Source organism: Salvelinus namaycush, chromosome 24 (assembly GCF_016432855.1).
Source record: "Salvelinus namaycush isolate Seneca chromosome 24, SaNama_1.0, whole genome shotgun sequence".
NCBI classification, from domain to species: domain Eukaryota; kingdom Metazoa; phylum Chordata; class Actinopteri; order Salmoniformes; family Salmonidae; genus Salvelinus; species Salvelinus namaycush.
The window spans coordinates 17,993,441-18,016,471 of NC_052330.1; the positions used below are offsets into that span (position 1 = coordinate 17,993,441).

General features: G+C 43.2%; 1 protein-coding gene across 1 annotated transcript in view; it reads right to left on the minus strand.

The window, feature by feature from the left end:
• Positions 1 to 23,031, minus strand: part of LOC120019561 (potassium channel subfamily K member 2-like) — a 59,886-nt gene that overhangs the window by 31,432 nt on the left and 5,423 nt on the right. Inside the window, exons 2-4 of the mRNA XM_038962865.1 lie at positions 19,808 to 20,127; positions 14,685 to 14,802; positions 3,588 to 3,772 (exon numbers count right to left, since the gene is read on the minus strand). Coding sequence (XP_038818793.1) covers positions 3,588 to 3,772; positions 14,685 to 14,802; positions 19,808 to 20,127 — 623 coding nt within the window. The remainder of the gene's footprint in view (positions 1 to 3,587; positions 3,773 to 14,684; positions 14,803 to 19,807; positions 20,128 to 23,031) is intronic.

A 23,031-nucleotide genomic window follows, 5' to 3' on the forward strand; every position in this document is an offset into this window, starting at 1 on the left:
AGAGGTCAGAGTCAGGACTGAATCCAGCCTCGGACCCTGACAATAAATATTGATATGGAGGGAATAATGATGATGAATGGACCATAGCCGCTTGCCAAGCATAATATATATTTCACAGCTCATTGCCATTTTTAAAACCCCCTAGAGTCGATTGACGTGCCCACGCGTCACACGTGATATAATTCTAAAACATTGAATAGCTCCTGTGTTTTTATGAGACTTACTGTTTCTCAGGGGGCAGGTGGTAGTTTAGCGGTTAAGAGCGTTGGGCCAGTAACTGGAAGATCGCTTGTTTGAATCCTAAGCCAACTAGGTGAAAAAGCTGGGCACTTAAGATCTTATCCAGAGCGACTAGGGTTATGTCAAGTGTAAAAAATGGCTTGCAGTGGCTGTAGCTCAATCCCCTCTTTCTGCCTATTCCAACATTGGCTTGTGAAACAGGATCCGGACAAAGGAATTGTCTGTAAAACTCAAACCGTTTAAGCTAGCAACTCATAATTCCCCACCTTCGAAGAGGAGACTCACAAATTCCCACAAGCTTTAGTACGTGGGCGTCCACGTAATAATTTCAAAGATGTCTTCTCACAAAAGTGACTGTCCAGACCGAGCTACAAACGAATAAGTCACCAACATCGACAGGTAACATTAGAACTCACTTGTTTGCCATTCAACACACACAAGCATTAGGGGAGTTGTTAGAAGGTGACCAAGTACCACACTGTAAAAACGACACAAAAGTGAATAGGGTGTAAAAGTGCCAAATCGTAAAACTTAAATTAATAGCCTGGGCGTTAATTTGCTTGAATCACTGAACACCACAGGCGCATATTAGTGACAGGCTTCTATTTGAGCCAGGCATCTATTTCCTTAATGCAAACAGCTTTTGCTGATTTGCATTGTTAATTGTTTAATTCTAACATTCTCTTCCAGCATTTTAATAAATGTCTTAATTTCCTGCACTAATGTGTTATCATTTACACACTGTGTCATGTTTCTTTAGTCTTAGTATGCCTCTATTTAGGAGAAGAAAAAAAACGTAATTATTATAATTATTCTCCACTTTGACTGTGCATTTTCGGTAGTTTATAATTTTGCCACTAGAGGGCGATCAGACAATATCTGGAGGTCTTTACTCCCGAAGTTGTGGACTATTTTTGTGCTTATCAGTTAGCTGTAAGCAGCCAATGGCGAGCAGTTTTTTTACTGAATTATTTAATGTAACAAATCAAACATTAAACTTCGTAAACAATTCATGGTAACCTCGTTAACAATTCATTTAGACTCAGAGTTTATGTGATGAAATGTGTGCCATTGCCCTATTTGCGGCTATTTGAGACTGTGTTCAATTGAAGTTTTACGGTAACCAAAGTGACTTAATATGGGTCTAAATTTTTTTCTTATATCTCCTAGATATAGGACAGACACTTCAAAACCTTCTTCCTCGTGATTTCTTTTTTGACTGTCTGTTTTGCCATTTATGAATGTGTTATTCAATGGGTTTCTATGGACTATAGCAGTAAAGGCCAAATTCAATAATCTATCAAATAATAAATAAATACATGTTTTGATACCTACAGGGGTCCTAAAATTCAAATCAAATAGCTAAATGACCCATGGTTAGCTTAGTAGTTATCGGGAACCAAGGGCTTAGACTCACAGTGGCTCTCCTGCTGGATGCTGTACTACCGTACTACTCTGTTGCTCCCTATGGGCAACACTAGCAGAGAAACACATCAATCAAAGCTCATCTTATAGAGCCTTCAATTAAAGAATTAAAGAGAGCGGTCTATTAGATGGCTACTGTAACTAATAAACAAAGAAGCTATAGGCCCAGCCCGGGGAAAATATAGATTTTAATTTCTGCCTAGCAAGGTAGCAACAAATGAAAAACACTACTATGCAGTTAATGTAATAGTTCCAACAAGGACAGAGAAATCATCAAACAGCTATTGTGGCTGTCTCAGTGAGTTCTGTGTTGGCTGGTGCCTGACTACGACGTGTTTGATAGCCCAGGTTTACATGCCCCTCCTTGTGGCTGGTTTTGGATTGGTGCGGCTCACTGTACCTCGTTGTGAGTCGTTGTAGGTGGGCAGGGAGGGGAAGATGAATGACTCACTATAAAACTGTGCTCTTGTTCCGTTTATAGAGTATGTGTCTTCCTGGCTGAGAAATGGTCCTCTCTAATCACACTGTGTGTGTGTGCAGTTAACAGTAAGAGCAGAGTACCTTGGTGATAGGTCTCCTCCAGTGAGGGAAAGACTCTCCTTACTGTCATTAATAAAGGCTGTACATGTTTGCTACAGCAACACATCCAAGCTCTTCTTTTGACTCTTGTAGTATTGCTGTTAATATTCAGTCCAGAGGGAGAGATACTATACGTATGGTAAAAAAAATCCATATCCTCATGTGAGCTTGGTAACCACTCAAATAGTCTGTATTGTAAACGTGGTCTCCAGAAGCCATTGTCATGGCAACCTAAATAATGCATTTTTCTTTTATCAGCTCAAGAACACGCAGCTCAGTGATGGACAGCGATGGTCAAACTACTTCTGCATTGAAAATCTCCTTATGCATTGGAAATTAACTGGGGGGGTGTAGAAGCTGGTTAGGTAAAAACAAATACTCAACCACTAGTGTGTGTGTGTGGACAAAGAACTCTCATTTTCATGTCATCCAACAAAAATGGATGACTTGCTAAAACGGCATTGGCACTTGGATTGGAACCGGTGCTATGGTCAGATGACATGTTAATATAACACTTTGGCCATGCACACCAGTGGTGAGTTTGGCGTCGAAATAAGGATGCATAAGAAGAAAATAACCCTATACCTACTGTAAAATAGGGTGGTGGATCTTTGATGTTATGGGGCTATTTTGCTTCCACTGGTCCTAAGGCCCTTGTTAAGGTCAACAGCATCATAAACTTTATCCAGTACCAGGACAATTTTTTACAAAAACCTGGTTGCCTCTGCCAATCAACATTTTGCAATGACCATCTCAGTCTCTGGACTTGAACCCCATTGAAAAGCTGTGGTTTGAATACAAGAGGGCAGTCCATAAGAGCAGAAAAAGGACATCAAGTGTCTGGAACGAAGGATTCAAAGATTCTGTATGGAGGAATGGTCAAGATCCCTCCCAATGTGTTCTCCAATCTCATAAAACATTTTAGAAAAAGGCTCAGTGCTGTTATCCTCGCAAGGTGAGGTATTGAAAGGTATTGAAAACAGGGTGCCAATAATTTTTACATCTGCATTACATCTGCTTTTTGAGAGAAAAAAATACCACAAAATCTCTTTCTCTGAGCAATTGCATTAGTATAAAATAATGTATTATTCAAAAAACATTAAGCATACAATATAGCTCAGAATCTGTATTACTTGTTTTACACAATATGTTTTGCTCATCTTTATCAAGGATGCCAATCATTTTGGACCTGACTGTATGCATGTCCATTATTATGGGTTGTCTGCACACAACATATCTTGCAACTGTCACTTTGTTTGGTAAGCTGAGAGATGAGCATAGGGGAATGTAACCACCCACAAATTCATAGACGGAGCTATGGATGCCAGGACTGAGACACAAACAGATATGAAACATTTAAAACTCACCCCAACTATCTTCTCCACTCTGTTGATGCCTTTCCCAAAGATGGTTCCAAGCTGGTCTCCAACACCAGCCAACAGGAAGCCAAAGAGGGGGATTCCCAGGAGGGCATAGATGATACAGAAGATACGTCCCCCCTCCGTGTGGGGAGCGATGTTCCCAAAGCCTAGAGAGAGGAGCGATCATACACCCACACCCACACACAAACACACAGGAAGAGGTTAACTAGACCAGGGGTTCTTAAACTCGGTCCTCCCCCCCCCCCCTCACGTTTTTGTTTTTTGCCCTCACACTACAAAGCTGATTAAAATAATCAAAGCTTGATGATGAGTTGGTTGTTTGAATCAGCTGTGTAGTGTGTAGGGGCCAGGACAGAGTTTGGGAAACCCTGAATTAGACAATGGATTCTCAGCTCCATGCAGTCCTGGGCACCGGCAGCAGGTTTTTATATTCCAGCCAATTATTCTCATTACCAAGACTGAACCAAACGGACAAATTGTTTCTAAAGTATATGAAGTATTCCAAGAAACAATTTAAATGAACTATTCAGATCTTGCCGTGTGACCTACTGAGGATTGAATTGAGTGTATTTCAGTTAATTGGTTTCCCTTAACCAAGAGGAGCTACTAATTAATATATTCTATATTTGCTGCTCAGCTGGGGTGAAATTCAGCACACACAGTGATTCTATAGGATAGGCGTGAAGAAAAACGGATTAAAATACACACTGAGTGTACAAAACGCTCTGTGACCAGATGAAGACTGATCAAGTGAATCCAGCTGAAAGCTATGATCCCTTATTGATGTCACTTGTTAAATCCCCTTCAATCAGTGTAGATATAAGGGAGGAGACCGGTTAAATAATTATTTTAAGCCTTGAGACAATTGAGACGGATTGTGTATGTGTGCCATTCAGAGGGTTAATGTGCCAGGCGCATCGGTTGGAGTGTGTCAAGAACTGCAACGATGCTGGGTTTTTCACGCTCAACAGTTTCCTGTGTGTATCAAGAATGGTCCACAACCCAAAGGACAACCAGCCAACTTGACACAACTGTGGGAAGCATTGGAGTCAACATGGGCCCGCTTCCCTGTGGAATGCTTCGAAATCTTGTAGAGTCCATGCCCTGACAAATTGAGGCTGTTCTGAGGGCAAAAGTGGGTGCAACTCAATAATAGGAAGGTGTTCCTAATGTTTTGTACACTCAGTGTAAATCTGTCAGTTAAGATTCCATTAAAATACCACTTTTAGGGGGACGTCAGGTGATGACGAAACGACAGTCCTGTCTGACCCTTCAATTTTCGGATCAGGAAAATATCTTGAAAGAATCATGAATACCTCATAATCCCAGCATGATTTTTGAGTGCTCCAGTGCCTTGACTTAAAAACATCCATGTTTTGACAAAAACTCATTCAAGCAATTGCAACAGGAACTGTGTGATTTAGGATGTGAAGACAAAGCAGATCATGATCATGTCAACTGAAAGCTGGCATTAACCAGTCTGAGAGAATGAGTAGAGGGACTTTTACACTAACTGGCTGAGAGGGGTAGAGAGAGCCTAATCACAAGGATCAGCAAGCCAGTGCCACATCTATAATTCACATACACCCTCCTCTCATTTCTCCTCCAGGAGCTCACACTGCAGACCTGTGCTTAGTGCATTACACACATACACGCCTTTTTTCTCCCCAATTTCATGGTATCCAATTGGTAGTTACAGTCTTGTCTCACCGCTGCAACTCCCGTATGGACTCAGGAGAGTCGAAGGTCGAGAGCCATGCGTCCTCCGAAACACAACCCAACCAAGCTGCACTGCGTCTTGACACAATGCCCACTTAACCAGGAAGCTGGAAGCCGCACCATTGTGTCAGAGGAAACACTGTACACCTGGCAACATGTCAGCGTGCACTGAGCCCAGCCCACCACAGGTGTCGCTGGTGCACGGTGGGACAAGGACATCCCTGCCAGCCAAACCCTCCCCTAACCCGGACGACGCTGAGCCAATTGTGCACCGCCCCATGGGTCTCCAGGTCGCGGCCGGATGCAACACATCCTGGACTCTAATCCAGGATCTCTAGTGGCACAGGTAGCACTGTGATGCAGTGTCTTAGACTGCTGCGCCACTCGGAAGGCCCTACAGGCACACACTTACTTAACCAATTAGGCTGCACTACTGTATTCAGTGTGGTGAATGATCCCCATTGAAAATCCACCTTCTCATTGCAGTAAGAAATGCATATATCAGGCAAACCCCATTATGATTCCCATTCAAAGAACCCTTAGCACTAAACAAATTGAACGCTCATTCACAAATCCCTTCATGTACTACAACAGCGCCATTCAAAATCCCATTGGTCTGAAACAGCTTATAGTAATTACAAAAATCTGAACGACACATTAACACTATCATTCAAAGCACTGAATCACTCTCCTCATTAAATACTGTATGTACAGTCAGTGGATGTAACAAAATCTAAATCCAATTGCCATTGGAATTTCAATAGATAGTAAAGGAACTACTGTATATTTTGACAATATATATATTTTTTTATTACACCACTTTACATTAAAATGAGTAGATTTCCCAAAAGCCAAACCCCCTTTAGGCTACATCCAACTGAGCCAATTCCATCAGCCAATTCCACCTGTTTAGACTGTAGTCTCCTGAGCCAGGACAGGACAGGAAGGGCCTGCAGGGCAGAGTCTAATGGCTCTGGGGCTTCACTTCCTGACAGACTGTCACATGCCACACACACACCAATGACGCCTCATTAATTGCCGCACTCAAACAATCAGAACTCAACAGGACACAACATTAGTCATTACACCCCATGCATGTGGTGAGGAGGATAGATATTGATCTCGCTTTTTAACTTCATGTCTTAAATTTGTCTTTAAAAAAATGCATAATTTATTTATTTATTCGAGACAGATGCCAATCAGCACTGTCTGGCATGTTGAATGAAATAACCAATAGACGTGTTGTATCATTGCACTTGCTGACACTTCCTGTTCTCAGCATCAGCAAAATCTCTGGTTAAGATTTCCTCTGTCTGATTGAATCTAACGAGACACACACAGAGAGAGACACAGAGACACAGAGAGAGAGAGAGAGAGAGAGAGAGAGAGAGAGAGAGAGAGAGAGAGAGAGAGAGAGAGAGAGAGAGAGAGAGAGAGAGAGAGAGAGAGACAGAGAGACACAGAGAGAGAGAGAGAGAGAGAGAGAGAGAGAGAGAGAGAGAGAGAGAGAGAGAGAGAGAGAGAGAGAAGCCCATTTCCAGGGTCAGTAGCTATTGTCATTACCCAGGAGGGAGGGCTCCATTCATGGGATGAAAGAGAGGACTACATGGGCAGAGAGTGGAGGAGAGTGGAGGAGAGTGGAGGAGAGTGGAGGAGAGTGGAGGAGAGGAGGAAATCAGGAGAGTTTCTGAAGGAGAAACCCCTTTTAGCACCGGAGATGGCGAGGAAATTGTGAAACATTACTATAGGCTGTCAGTCACTGACTTCTGTACAACTGAAGAGTAACCCTCTGCTCTCTGTATCAACGACATTTGATGGGAGAGTAGTGTAGAGTGTAAAGCTATAATCCTTACCCACTGGGCACACACTGGTTGAATCAATGTTGTTTCCACGTAATTTCAATTAAATTATGTTTAATTGAGAGAGAGAGAAAATGAGAGGGGTAGAAAGCAATAGACATGTCTGACAAGCTAAAGCTGGAATATTAGAGCATAGCTTACTGTGGGTTTTTAAATGAGGCTTCAGATTTTTAACACTGAATAAAGTACATCACCAATTAAAATGTGTTCAGGCCTTAAAGAGGCAGTGTGTGCACTGTGTGTAAGAACTGTGATGACACCTGACAAGACCTCTACCTCCATTATCCACACATACTCCACATCAAGTACAGTGTGTCATCACACATACAGATGTAGCATCTTCATTTGAGCCAGTTTGCTACAGCTGGAAAATAATCCTGCAGCAACAGGAATTGTGAATTATTATGTGGATTATAATAACATTCACATTTTTACAGGGATTGATACATTTTTCATAAGGAAAAATCAAGTCCGAAATTTCAAAGTGGGAATTAAAAACTTCAGAAGCTTTTTTAAACCTCAATTACACTACACATTTGAAATGTCCAGCATTGCAGGAGAGTTCTCCTGAGTTCTTCTTCAACAGGTTGATAAAATTAAGATCCTACATCTGTACTGTAATAGGTTATCATTCATCAAGTCATGCAATAGCAACGTGCTAACGTTAATGTTTGGACTTGCATAATTAACAAGAAAATACAGTGTATGCAATAACACACATAGCAACCTGTCGTAGCCCATAGCCCCTCTCAGTGGGACCAGTGGGACTGAAAATGGACAATAAAAGCTTAATGACGTCACTGCTCTAGAAATGAATGCACTTTGAGATGCAGGATCTAAAACGTTATTAAGGTGAGCCGCTTCATTAGCCTTTACAGTGGGAACAGGCTCGTTAGGCTTTATTGAGACACATTTTAACCCCTATGGATGGCGTGACAACAGATATACCATGGCCTAGTTACTGTAACTGTATACTGAGTTCAGCAAACTTGGTTCAAGATTCATGATGTTTGTGGGCACCATGTGGATACCAAAAGTTCCATTATTTATGTATCCATTATTTATCTTAAAGTGGATAATTCACCCTCTCGTCTCTGGTGTACAGTACTTGGGGGTACAAGATCTGGGGGAGAAGCAGCGTTAGATACAACACCAGAACAGAACACTGTAATGAACTATTAACCCTTCAACGTTAACTACCTCTCTCATTTACCAGCTCTGTGCCTTAAGGATGGGATAAATCCTCTGAGAGGTGTTTGATTTTCACACCATGGAGATGCAGCCTTCACAGGAGAGACAGGCTATAGGAGGAGGACTAAATGAGGGTTCCCAGGAGAAAAGCCCATTGTGATGAATTGCATTGTTTGCCTCTGCCTCACTGACAGATATAGATGGCAAAGACAGAGAAAGAGAGAGAAAACAATACAATCCAGAGTTGTTTCAATTCACTTCCTGGATAGATTGAAATCCAGGCGAAGCCAGAGAGCGCCTGATAACCAATTAGACCTCTTCTACCCCCACATCTCCCAAACTAATCATTATAAGGTAAATTAATCAGAGAGGATTCTGTTCAACCATCTCTAATTGATTCAAAGAAGCAACTGCAGCAGAGAGAAAGAGAAAGAGATAGAAGAAGGCTAGTTATAAACATGATTTAACCAAACGGCTTTAATTGTTATAGTGGAGATGAACTGTGAGCCATTTCGTTGTTGGAGAAAGTCTGCCAGTCTAGTCTTTTGTTTCTGGGCAGTGGGATGAAAAAGATAATGGGAGAAAATTAATCACCCAATTGTGTTTTATATTCTTTCTACTGTACCTCTCCTCTATTCAATGAACTAAGCAATGGCTGCATATATGCAAAAGCAGCAGTTGGCAGGGAAGATTGTCTAAATGGCTAGATAAAGTGTGACCATTTTATACAAACTAATTGTTAAAGCATTAAAGTGGTGTTATGTCTGTCAAGTTCACAGGAAGTTCCCCTAGTTAAAGCATATGTAACATTACCTGTGGATAACCCCTTGAAAACAAAGGCAATCAAAACAACATCAAAGCAGTTCACAAACATTTGTAAAGAAAAACGGAGAAAAAATCCTTTCATGATGTTGTTTAGTCAGACAGAGATCCAAAATCAAACAGCTTGAAAGGACAAAACTGTCCTGCAGATAAAAAAACATTCAAACTAGAGCAGTTTTAGTTGGAAATCTAGAAGTCTTATGTCAGTGAACACCATTGCCTGGTTCCAACAAACAGCAATCTCAAACATGCATACACAAGACTTGTGCTGCAGTGAAGGGAGAAATAGAACACATCCCAGATGACTATCATCAAATGTCAGAAAAGCACGAATGGAGGGTACTATAGATCTGACTCTCTCCCACCATTCCCCTTAGTGGGTACACAAACAGCACATTGAAGGTGAATGTTTATGTTGATTTAAAGACGCAAAGTCAAGTGCCTAGGAAAAGGTTTGGAACCGAGCCCAGCAGACACACGTTCCAGACAAGCTATCAGACTAGCGGCGGCTCCGTGTGTCTGTGTGTGTGTGTGTCACACTTTTTTCCCTTCTGCAGCTAAGCTCTTACAGCTGGAGCTGACAATTAAAGTGACGGGAAGAGGGATGCCAAAGCTGTGAAGAGATATAAACATTCAGACTCATACCCACCATTGCGATTTATGACAATCCCTTAGTATGTATGGTGTTGATTAGAAATTACACTCAGTTAGTACTACGCACTTCAGTGAACCCCCATTATTCATGAATCCACACTAGAATACTCGCCCATCAAAAATTCTTGACCATTCCTACTCTCCCTTCCGGGATGGCTACAAGGCCCTCCCCCGCCCTTCGGGCAAATCAGATCACGCCTCCATTCTACCTTTCACTTCCTATAGGCCTGTTCAACACTGGTCTGACCAATCGGAATCGATGCTTCAAGATTGTTTTGATCACGCGGACTGGGATATGTTCCGGGTTGCCTCTGAGAATAATATATACACTGACACGGTGACTGAGTTCATCAGGAAGTGTATAGAGAATGTTGTTCCCACCATGTTGATTAAAACCTATCCGAACCACTAACCATGGATAGATGGCAGCATACGCGCAAAACTGAAAGTGCGAACCATTGCATTTAAACACGGCAAGGTGACTGAGAATATGGTTCAGTACAAACAGTCCAGTTACGCCCTCCATAAGGCAATCAAACAGGTAAAACATCAGAACAGAGACAAAGTGGAGTTGCAATTCTACGGCTCACACACAAGACGTATGTGGCAGGGACTCCAGACAATCACGTGTTATAAAGGGAAAATCAGACACGTCGCGGACACTGATGTCTTTCTACCAGACAAACTAAACACCTTCTTCATCCACTTCGAGAAAAACACAGTGCCGCCGACGTGGGCGACTGCCACTTCCAAGGACTGTGAGCTCTTGTTCTCTGTGGCCGAAGTGAGTAAGAAATTTAAGCGTGTTAACCTTTGCAAGGCTGCCGGCCCAGATGGCATCCCTAGCCGCGTCCTCTGAGCATGCGCAGACCAGCTGGCTGGAGTCTTTACAGACATATTCAATCTCTCCCTATCCCAGTCTGCTGTCCCCACTTGCTTCAACATGTCCACAATTGTTCCTGTACCCAAGAAAGTGAAGGTAACTAAACTAAATGAATATCGCCCGTAGCACTCACTTCTGTCATGAAGTGCTTTGAGAGGCTAGTTAAGGATCATATCCACTGCAATTTGCTTACCGCCCCAATAGATCCACGGATGACGCAATCGCCATCGCACTGCACACTGCCCTATCCCATCTGGAAAAGAGGAATACCTATGTAAGAATGCTGTTCATTGTCTACAGCTCAGCCTTCAACACCATAATACCCTCCAAGCTCATCATTAAGCTTGAGGCCCTGGGTCTGAACCCTGCCCTGTGCAACTGGTTCCTGGACTTCTTGACGGGCCGCCCCCAGGTGGTGAAGGTAGGCAACAACACACAGAGGCCCCACAAAGGTGCATGCTTAGCCCCCTCCTGTGCTCCCTGTTCACCCATGACTGCATGGCCCCGCATATCCCCAACTCAATCATCAAGTTTCCAGATGACACAACAATGGTAGACCGCAGTGGAGAAGGCAAAAAGCTTCAAGTTCCTCAGCTTACACATCTCTAACAATCTGAAATGTTCGACCCATACAGACAGTGTGATGAAGAAGGTGCAACAGCGCCTCTTCAACCCCAGGAGACTGAAGATATTTGACTTTTACAGATGCACCATTGTGGGCATCCTGTAGAGCTGTATCACCCCCCTCAACCGCAGGGCTCTCCAGAGGGTGGTGAGGTCTGCCCAATGCATCACCGGGGGCACACTGCCTGCCCTCCTTGACATTTACAGCACTCGGTGTCACAGGAAGGCCAAAACGTTCAAAGGACCTCAGCCATCCGAGCCACGGCCTGTTCACCCCACTACCATCCAGAAGGCGAGGTCAGTACCAGTGCATCAAAGCTTCCATTCAGCCACAAGAGCCTTTGTGAGGTCGGGCACTGATGTTGGGCGATTAGGCCTGGCTCGCAGTCGGCGTTTCAATTCATCCCAACGGTGTTCAATGAGGTTGAGGTCAGGGCTCTGTGCAGACCAGTCAAGTTCTTCCACACCGATCTCGACAAACCATTTCTCTGTGGACATTGCTTTGTGCACAGGGGCATTGTCATGCTGAAACAGGAAAGGGCCTTTCCCAAACTGTTGCCACAAAATTTGAAGCACAGAAATGTCTAGAATGTCATTGTATGCTGTAGCATTAAGATTTCCCTTCACTGGAACTAAGGGGCCTAGCCCAAACCATGAAAAACAGCCCCGGACCATTATCCCTCCTCATAGTGACAAACTTTACAGTTGGCACTATGCATTCGGTCAGGTAGCATTCTCCTGGCATTCGCCAAACCTAGATTAGTCCGTCGGACTGCCAGATGGTGAAACGTGATTCATCACTCCAAAGAACGCGTTTCCACTGCTCCAGAGTCAAATGGCGGCAAGCTTTCCACTACAGCCCACGTTTGGCAATGCGCATGGTAATCTTAGGCTTGTGTGCGGCTGCTTGGCCATGGAAACCCATTTCATGAAGCTCCAGACGAACAGTTATTGTGCTAACGTTGCTTCCAGAGGCAGTTTGGAATTCGGTAGTGAGTGTTGCTACCGAGGACAGACAATTTTTACGCGCTACAGCACTTGGTGGTCCCGTTCTATGAGCTTGTGTGGCCTACCACTTCGCGGCTGAGCCGTTGTTGCTCCTAGACGTTTCCACTTCAAAATAACAGCACTTGACCGGGGCAGCTCTAGCATGGCAGACATTTTATGAACTGACTTGTTGGAAAGGTGGCATCCTATGACGGTGCCACGTTCAAAGTCACTGAGCCCCTCAGTAAGGCCATTCTACTGCCAATGTTTGTCTATGGAGATTCCATGTCTGTGTGCTCAATTTTATACACCTGTCAGCAACGGGTGTGGCTGAAATAGCCGAATCCACTAATTTGAAAGGGTGTCCACATACTTTTGTATATATACAGTGCCTTGCGAAAGAATTCACCCCCTTGGCGTTTTTCCTATATTGTTGCATTACAACTTGTAATTTAAATTGATTTTTATTTGGATTTCATGTAATGGACATACACATGTGAATCTATTTTTTTAAATTTTTTTATGAAAAGTGGTGCGTGCATATGTATTCACCCCCTTTGCTATGAAGCCCCTAAATAAGATCTGGTGCAACCAATTACCTTCAGAAGTCACATAATTAGTTAAATAAAGTTCACCTGTGTGCAATCTAAGTGTCATATGATCTGTCACATGATCTCAGTATATATACACCTGTTCTGAAAGTCTGCAACACCACTAAGCAAGGGGCACCACCAAGCAAGCGGTACTATGATAACCAAGGAGCTCTCCAAACAGGTCAGGGACAAAGTTGTGGAGAAGTAAAGATCAGGGTTGGGTTATAAAAAAAATATCAGAAACTTTGAACATCCCACGGAGCACCATTAAATCCATTATTAAAAAATTGAAAGAATATGGCACCACAACAAACCTGCCAAGAGAGGGCCGCCCACCAAAACTCACGGACCAGGCAAGGAGGAGATTAATCAGAGAGGTAACAAAGAGACAGAAGATAACAGAGAGAGATTGGAGTATCTGTCCATAGGACCACTTTAAGCTGTACACTCCACAGAGCTGGGCTTTATGGAAGAGTGTCCAGAAAAAAGCCATTGCTTAAAGAAAATAATAAGCAAACACGTTTGGTGTTCGCCAAAGGGCATGTGGGAGACTCCCCAAATATATGGAAGAAGGTACACTGGTCAGATGAGAGTAAAATTGAGCTTTTTGGCCATCAAGGAAAACGCTATGTCTGGCGCAAACCCAACACCTCTCATCACCCCGAGATACCATCCCCACAGTGAAGCATGGTGTTGGCAGCGTCATGCTGTGGGGATGTTTTTCATTGGCAGGGACTGGGAAACTGGTCAGAATTGAAGGAATGATGGATGGTGCTAAATACAGTGAAATTCTTGACGGAAACCTGTTTCAGAGATTTGAGAAGGGGGACAATGACCCTAAGCATACTGCAAAAGCAACACTCAAGTGGTTTAAGGGGAAACATTTAAATGTCTTGGAATGGTCTAGTCAAAGCCCAGACCTCAATCCAATTGAGAATCTGTGGTATGACTTAAAGATTGCTGTACACCAGCGGAACCCATCCAACTTGAAGGAGCTGGAGCAGTTTTGCCTTGAAGAATGGGCAAAAATCCCAGTGGCTAGACGTGCTAAGCTTATAGAGAGATACTCCAAGAGACTTGCAGCTGTAATAGCTCTACAAAGTATTGACTTTGGTGGGGTGAATAGTTATGCACGCTCAAGTTTTCAGTTTTTTTTGTCGTATTTCTTGTTTGTTCCACAATAAAAAATATTTTGCATCTTCAAAGTGGTATACATGTTGTGTAAATCAAATGATACAAACCCCCCCAAAATCCATTTTAATTCCAGGTTGTAAGGCAACAAAATAGGAAAAATGCCAAGGGGGGTGAATACTTTTGCAAGCCACTGTATACAGTATATATATATATATATACTGTATATATACACACAAATCTAAAAAGTAAAATAATGGAATTAAGAAATATAGAAATATTAGGATGAGCAATGTCGGAGTCCGGAGTATACATATACAGTATATACAGTGTATAACTGCACTGTTAGAGCTAGGAACACAAACATTTTGTTACACCCGCAATAACATCTGCTCAATATGTGTATGCAACCAATACAATTTTATTTTATTTGGATATTCTGATTGATTTATTATGAAAGTACCACTGCTTTAACAGCCTGGCTGAAGGTTACCAGTGGAAAAATGTATATAGCGTTGACACAGCATTGATAACATATAAGTCTGGCTGATGGTTGATTATGGATCAGAGAGTACTGATTATTGATCAAACTCACCAATAGTGGTGATGACAGTGCCAGCGAAGAAAAAGGAGGAGCTTAGGTCCCACAGACTTGTCTGATTGGATGAGTTCGCTGATGGGTTGACGCCCGCTCTGATGGCAGAGATCACTTGCTGAGGAGACAGAGAACAGCAGTTTAGGGTTAAGGGTCACACACATACTTACACAAACACAAACATTAATATAAACACACTCCACTCAAGTAGGATAATACCTCCTAATGTGTGTGTGTGTGTGTGTGTGTGTCTGCATGCATTATTGCGTTTGTGTATGTGTACAGTAGAGCACATGTGTGTGCAGGATCTGGTGTGCACGTGTGTGCATGAGTCTGCTCTTATGGTAGATGCACCACATGCTGGGAAACAAGCCTTTTCATTCTGCATTCAATCACTACGAGCCGCCTCTTCCTGCACTCAGACTACACGCTGCGCATATGGCCCCGCGGCCGCTAGTGTGTGTGTGTGTGTGTGTGTGTGTGTGTGTGTGTGTGTGTGTGTGTGTGTGTGTGTGTGTGTTAGCTGTGACTGGAAACTCCCAGTAGTCTTTGTGCGTGACTGTCCTGTCAGATCCCAGCCTGTTGCATAAGGAATAGAGCAGCAGAGTGTAAACTCACTCAGAACACTAGTCTTATCTCAGGAGAGATAGAGAGGGAAGTCATCTGATGGAGACAGAACACACACACACACACACACACACACACACACACACACACACACACACACACACAGACAGACAGACAGAAATTTAGAGGATCTAAGGAGAATGTGCTGTCGGGTGAGAAATTGTGGTCATGCATAGGTTGAGCTAAAGTCAAAGCTTTGTCAAGCACACTCACAACTCCTTCAGACGTCCATAATGTTTCAGCCAGCGCCAGTGGAGTCAGAGCATGCTTCATCCCCTATAATCCCCCTAAAACAGCTCGAAATGTTAGATGGCGACAATACTCTGTAATCCTAACATATCTCATTAGTGGGTTTAGCCCTGCTCTAACAAACATGTCTGGACATCCTTGTGTGTGTCCAGGAGGGAAATACCACTGTAACAAACACAGAGGAAACCAGAGGCTTTAACGAACGCCCAGTCACTGATAATCCATGGGCATCCATGTGTCCCAGAGCAAACATAGAAAGACAAGTGGAGTCTAAACACAGCTCTACTGCTTCCATACCAGTCCCGTTAACCAATCAATAACTTAAATAAACATCAATCTGAGTCTTTTGAGAGTTGGAGCCTTAAATGCTGCTTTTGTTGGATTAAATGGATTTTGTCATTATGTGTCCTAGAGCGGGTATTCTCAAACTTAGTTGTACTAAGGCACTGTCCTGCAGAAAGAGTCATAGCAGAAAGACAAAAGAAAGAAAAAGGAGACAATTTGGTGAGCTGATGGAAATCATTAGGACTTCAGATGAAATGTTTGATCTGATTTAAGTCCTTCACAGGCACATTGGGAGGTTTCTTTCATCTCCCACATTCTATGATTGCCTGCTTGCAATCATATCACATTCATCTCAAATCTGATTTTATCTGAGATGTGCACTTGAATAAATAAATTAAGGTGACATAACTGCAAAGCAGGCAGGAAGCATGCAGCTAGACCAGGGACTCTGTGTTCCATTGCTATTATTATGTACTGTAGCATTAAAGCCAGGCCACACACCCCAGCATAGGAAACAGCACAGAGCACTGTCCATGGTCCTGATCCTTCACAATCAGCACCTACACAGGCTAGGCTGCATGCTAGGCTACACACCACACACAAACACTTTGTAACAGGAGTTTAACCCAATGAGTCTCACTGACTTCTAACCCATTTTAAACATTGTGTGTTTGAGCGACAGACTTATGGGTTGTACCATTGGATTTGTATATTTCTTCTGCATCCATATATATCAGATATTAGTCTGTGTAACTAATGGGGGCTGAGCTACAGTGGTGTTTGTGAGACAAGGGCAGATCCGGAAAGGGCTCACAAGCTACACAAGAGGCGTTAGAAGCTAAGGGGTTCTTCTACATAGAAGATCATAAGAAATCCCAGGACATAGTATCTATAATACTGTAATAAGCTCACATAGTTGCTGTCTCAAACTCCAAACTCCACACAGTTGTCACTGACTAGTTGGATATTAATTTCCTGGTGAGCAAACAATTTCTGCACTTACAGTATTCACATAAATTAATAAATACATTTTACAATAAATCTCATGAATGCTATTCATGTCAAATAGTTTTGTGTTCTACTTGAAGCCCTGATTGTCCTGAAAATAAAATGGTAAAAAACTTCATTGTGAGGCTAAATATAAGGGCTGGACATGCAGATAAATGAAAATCTGATATTTGCTGGAGTCTCGGGTGTCGGGACTGAGGTCGTTCCACGAAATGTGTGCCTTTTGCATTCCTTTGATATTTTAAAGTGGAACTGACAGCGTTTTAGCAACATGAAATCTTATTAAAATCTGTTCATATACATCCCCAGGAAGAATATAACACTTTAGTTGTATTTTACATTTTCTGACAAGCGCGCACATAGATGTGGTGATTTTCACGTTTTCATAAATTCTAAGAATGTTTGGTGAATTAGTATACTAAGGCATTTGTGAAAATTCTACAGCAATATATAGTGGGAAATCAGACGTGAGTTTGGACAATTAATAGACACTGCAGTAAATAAAACCTAAAAAAACATCTGTCTTGTCCAGGACCGGAGTCTACGCAGACCGGTGCACCATAGCCAATCAGAGCTACAATAGGCCTTTATGCAGACAAGCCATTTGCCATCACTCACTTTGAACTGGACTGTGTGTTTACAGGCAGTAGCAACAGCGTGATTTTAGACCATTAAAACACATTCGCCAAAAGTCACAAAATACACCTGGATGGAATTCTGCAAATATGTAAATACAACTGGAGTACTCTTACATTTGGGAACTTTACAGTCCTATGAAATGGTAGGTTTATCTCTTATGCACATCAACAACAACAAGACCAACAACTAATGCTAGCCAGAACAAGATGAACTCAAATCTATTGAAGGAACATTAGATAAACCCTCTCAAACTTTTTCAGCTTGGTGGCAGTCAAAATTGCACTGAAAAACGATGGGGAATTGTAGCCTACTTATCCTTCTGCAGCTTGCAGCCAACGCATGCTTGTCCCAACCAAGCACCCAAGCTAACTGGCTAAAGTTGACTAGCTTGCTTACTATAGTATTTTTTAAATTAACATTTTGATATGGGAAAACTTGTTTTTTAGTTCAACATGTGCTATTTATGACAGAATGTTAAAATTAGGTGAAATCAGACGTTTTTTTTCACCAAGTTGCACATCTCTAAAGGCACCGAACTGGTGGAACAACCCAGCTACTACTACCCCAGTGACTTTCAGTAGAGTAGCAACTGGGTTGGTGCAAAGTCAAGGAGCTGTCCACTTCAATTCATCACTGTGAATGAAGGGGAGACAAAACTTTCAATTAAATTCTGGCTAACCCAAACTGTTACTGCTGAATGTGATTAGAGCGGTGTTATAGTGTGATGTTAAAAGAGCTGAGATGGCATATTAATGTAGGGAGGGAGGGCGGGGTTGTGGCATGGTTGATGGAGTGGAGGAGCAGGAGCATGTGACAGGTGAGAGATAAGGGAGGATAGTGCTGTGACTACAGTGGGTAGACATTATCTACACTCTTAGAAAAAATGGTTCTTTGGTTGTCTCCATAGGAGAACCCTTTTTGGTTCAAGTAAGAACCTTTTTTGTTCCAGGTAGAACTGTTCTGGGTTCCATTTAGCATAGCATCCACTCTGATATGCCTGCTGGCTCCATCTCTCTGGATGTCTGTCTCCTCTCTGTCTCCGAGCAAAGGCATGCAGAGATATTAATGCACATATTAATGCAGTGTTTTAGCATTCACTTCCAGTTGTTCTCACTCTAACCCTGTGGAGTCATACAATGGGGATAAGAAGAGGCCCACAATGGAATGCTTTTCTGTTGGCATTAACAAATGTGTCTTCCTCCTCGTCGACGCTACGCTGGAATCCCCCCTCGGCCGGGCTTTCAATAACACACACGCTTTTAATTACTCCCTTCGAGGGAATGTCTCTGTTCATTCATCTAGCGAGGTGGAGAGCCAGGGGCTTTGGAATACTGAGAGCTTGGTAAAAGGTGAGTGAGAGTGAGAGTGAGAGAGAGAGAGAGAGAGAGAGAGAGAGTGAGAGTGAGAGAGTCACGATGTGTGTATGAAAGCAGTGCATATTAAAGAGAGGTGTGGGAAAGTGGAGGGACTATGTGTTTGTGATAGAAAAGAGTGTTTGTGTATTAATAAATCATCCGAGTAGTCAGGTAGTGCCTGGCACTAACCCAACTGAAGGCCCTACTGGAGTGGTGCAACAGCTAACTAATGTCTACTAATGGAAGGAGCCACCATCGCTGTGGAGTTTCCCACTTAGGGAGGCTTAGCGAGAGCGAAGTCATGTTCCTTACCTCCTACTCCCCTCATAAAACCACCCTGATCTCACAAGCTTACATTCTGTTTAGCGAAACAGAATGAAAGCTTGCGAGATCAGGATGGTTCGTATGAGGCTAACTTCCCACCCCCATTCAAGCCTCAAACAGTTTGGCTTCAATAAAGTTCAGTTGAAAGTTATTTTGATGTCACAAGCCCCCAGCTGTTGTGCTCAGTGTGCTTTTATGCTCTGTCTACAAAACAAAATCTATCAGGAAACACAGCGCAGGCTCAAACATTAATGGCATTATTACTCTACTCAAACATTAGCAGGTGTTCACATCAGCAAAGTGTCTATTACCCCAGATTGATAAGCCATGGTAGCCAGCCAGGTGGGTGCCATAGCATTGGTAGTAGTGGGAGATTTTGTCAGTGATCTCTATTATGGATAGACAATAGCAAGTGATCACTTCGGCTAGGGTGTTCCTCTAAAAGGGTAAGGCTTTTTCCTCAATCACACTCCAGCAAAAAGGAACATAAATTGAAACCATTATCATTCATTACTGTATGTAAACACTAGCACATCAGCTAGGGGCATTTTTCCCAGGAAATAATCCAGTGTTTATCGTACTATAACTTTAGTCTACACAGTAGCTCTGTGGACAGGATGTAGAGTCTTGACCCACCTTGACGAGGTCCTCCAGTTCGGAGGAGTTGACACAGGCGTGCAGCGACAGGAAGTCCAGTTTCTCGGCCAGGATGGCCAGCTTCTGTTGGCTCTCGTGGGGTTGCTCCAGCGCCCGGAACACCAGGGCTCCCACAATAAGGTAGAGCACCACCAGGAAGAAGATGACTGATACCGTCTTCCACCTCATGACGGTGAAGCGCATGGTGTCGTACTCGTCCTCGGGGGAGTTCAGGACCACCGGCTTGGCAGCCGAGAAGGAGAGGCGGGGCTTGGAGTTGTGAGCGGCAGACTTTGGGTCAAGGAGATCAGGTGGGGCCACTGTAGGAGCGGAATCATTACCATTGGCTGTTAACTGGGATGTCAATAATCATTGGACATTGATGACTTTGTTGTGGCCTCTCTTGTAAACCCATCTCTCTAATGAAAAGGTTTACTTCATTTAACTGATAAACTGGTAAATTAAAGTTCTGTCACGCCCTGATCTGTTTCACCTGTAATTGTGCTTGTCTCCACTCCCTCCAGGTGTCGCCCATCTTCCCCTCTGTGGATTTATACCTGTGTTTTCTGTCTGTCTGTTCCAGTTTGTCTTGTTTGTCAAGCTTACCAGTATTTGTCCTGTCAGCTCCAGTCTTTTCTCATCCTCCTGGTTTTTGACCCTTGCCTGTCCTGACCCTGTACCTGCCCGCCTGACCACTCTGCCTGTCCCTGACCCTGAGCCTGCCTGCCGTCCTGTACCTTTGCTCCTACTCTGGATTATCAACCCCCGCCTGCCTTGACTGGTCGTTTGCCTGCCCCTGATGTTACAATAAACACTGTTACTTCACACAGTTTGCACTTGGGTCTTACCTTGATACCTGATAAGTTCAATATTTTGTGTTAAGCCTTAGCTAAAGATGCAACAACAGCATTATTACATTATGGTGATGGAACTAATCATAAGATAAAAGTGATTATGTAGGCTACTTAAACCATATTTGCAATTGCAAATTGCAATCATCTATGGCCTTAGCAGTACTCAGACATGAATGCAGGTGCAGGAGGACATCTCCCAAGATAGGTGATGTGAATCACGTAAATTCCGGTTGAAGGACAACTGCTTGTTGTTAGATGTTCACGACCTTGATAAAAAAATTATTTTACGCCTCCCGTTTCTATTTTCTCTCAATTGTTTCAACAATCCTAGTAACAAAGTCCGGTTACACACCAGTTTTATTATTGCACTATCTTACATCAGATTTTAGAACTTGTAGCTTTTTAGGCTAGGTTACACTCTTTCCTGCATCCTGATCTACTAGACTACCTGTGAGTTGCACCTTAGAACATTTGACCTGTCAACGAAGATAATCCCATTTGTGTTATCGATATCCAGCTAGTACATCAATTGGTATAGCTGCTTTTAGCAACGCTAGTATTTACACACTAGCGTTGCTGGAAATTAGCTTGCATAAAAAGTAATAGTCCGCTGGAAGCCAGAAGTTAACAAAAATTCAGTTTAAACTTGCTCTGTCGATTGTCTGTAGGTTTGGTACTTATGCAGGGGGGAATTTGAGAAAAAAAACATCTAATGGAACGTATAATTAAACAAAATGTACAAACGTGTCTGTAGACCCATGCTGTTCCTCAGTGAGGCCAGTTCCTCTCTGCTTACCTCATATCAAAATAAAAGTCCCACACAAGTTCTTGTTTTTTTTGTGCAGGTATGGTACACATGCAGGAATTGTATTTTGACATTAGCTAAGCAGAGAGGAAGTGGGTCTACAACAGACCCACATTTGGAAAGTCTGTTTAATAGAGCTCGCCAGCTTGTAATCCTCAAACCAAAAAATGTGTTACCTCTGGATGGTTCAGCCATTCCTATGGGGAAAATGAATGGGGAAAGAATATGGTTTTGGGATAAACGCCGAAAATAAGGTCTGAAAATAACACAGGCTTATTAGATAATATCAGTCAGTTAACATGACCTTTATAAATAATGAAGCCTATGTGCTTTGTGTGTTTTCTTATGTGTTTTTCAACTTTTACCCTTCTTCTCCCCAATTTCGTGATATCCAATTGGTAGTTACAGTATTGTCCCATTGCTGCAACTCCCCTACAGACTTGGGAGAAGCAAAGTTCGAGAGCCATGCGTCCTCAGAAACACGACCCTGTCAACCCGCAATGCTTTTTGACACACAGCCGCATCAACGTGTCAGAGGAAACATCATCCAGCTGGCAACTGGGGTCAGCTTGCAGGTGCCCTGCCCGCCACAAGGAGTCGCTAGAGCACGATGGGACAAGGAAATCCCGGCCGGCCAAACCCGCGGAGGGATCAGCGAGCGGAGCTGGGTCTACGCCCCGAACCGGAGCCGCCACCGAGGCTAGATGCCCACCCGGACCCTCCCCCATAGAGTAGGTTTTGCGGCTGGAGTCCGCACCTTTGGGGGGGGTACTGTCACGCCCTGACCTTAGAGCCTTTTTATTTCTCTATTTGGTTAGGTCAGGGTGTGATTTGGGTGGGCATTCTAGTTTTTCTATTTCTTTGTTGGCCGGGTATGGTTCCCAATCAGAGGCAGCTGTATATCGTTGTCTCTGATTGGGGATCATACTTAGGCAGCCTTTTTGCTACCTTTAGTTTGTGGGATCTTGTTTGTGTGTAGTTGCTTTCTGCACTGCATGTAGCTTCACGTTCGGTTGTAGTTTATTGTTTTTTCCATGTTCATCAAATAAAATGATGTACGCGTACAACGCTGCATTTTGGTCTGATTCTTCCGTCAACGAACGTGACAGGTAGACTCCGAAACTCGACCCTGCCAAGCCGCACTGCTTCTTGACACACAGCCGCACCAACGTGTCAGAGGAAACACCATAGATGCAGAAAGTACACAACATAGTGGATACATTTCTGCAGCAATTAAGAGCGTTGAAGCGCTAGGCTCAACTTCTCCAATGTTTTGGTGCCCTGGCTACCACATTGTGAACAGCGTGAAGCAAACCTGTGCCCATGCGCAGATACTGTGTGTGACTGTGTGAGACTGAAGTCTTGCATCTCATGGTGCTACTCATGGCAATGTCATTTCACTGAGTCTACCTTTAACTTCTAGCTGACCATCTTGTTTTTTTGCAAGCTAATTCCTAGCAATGCTAGTGTGTAAATATAAGTGTTGCTAAAAGCAGCTACAACTGGTAAGGATTGTTGGTTCTTAAAACTTCTTCAGGATTGGTGTGTCCCCTGCGGGACGGTTG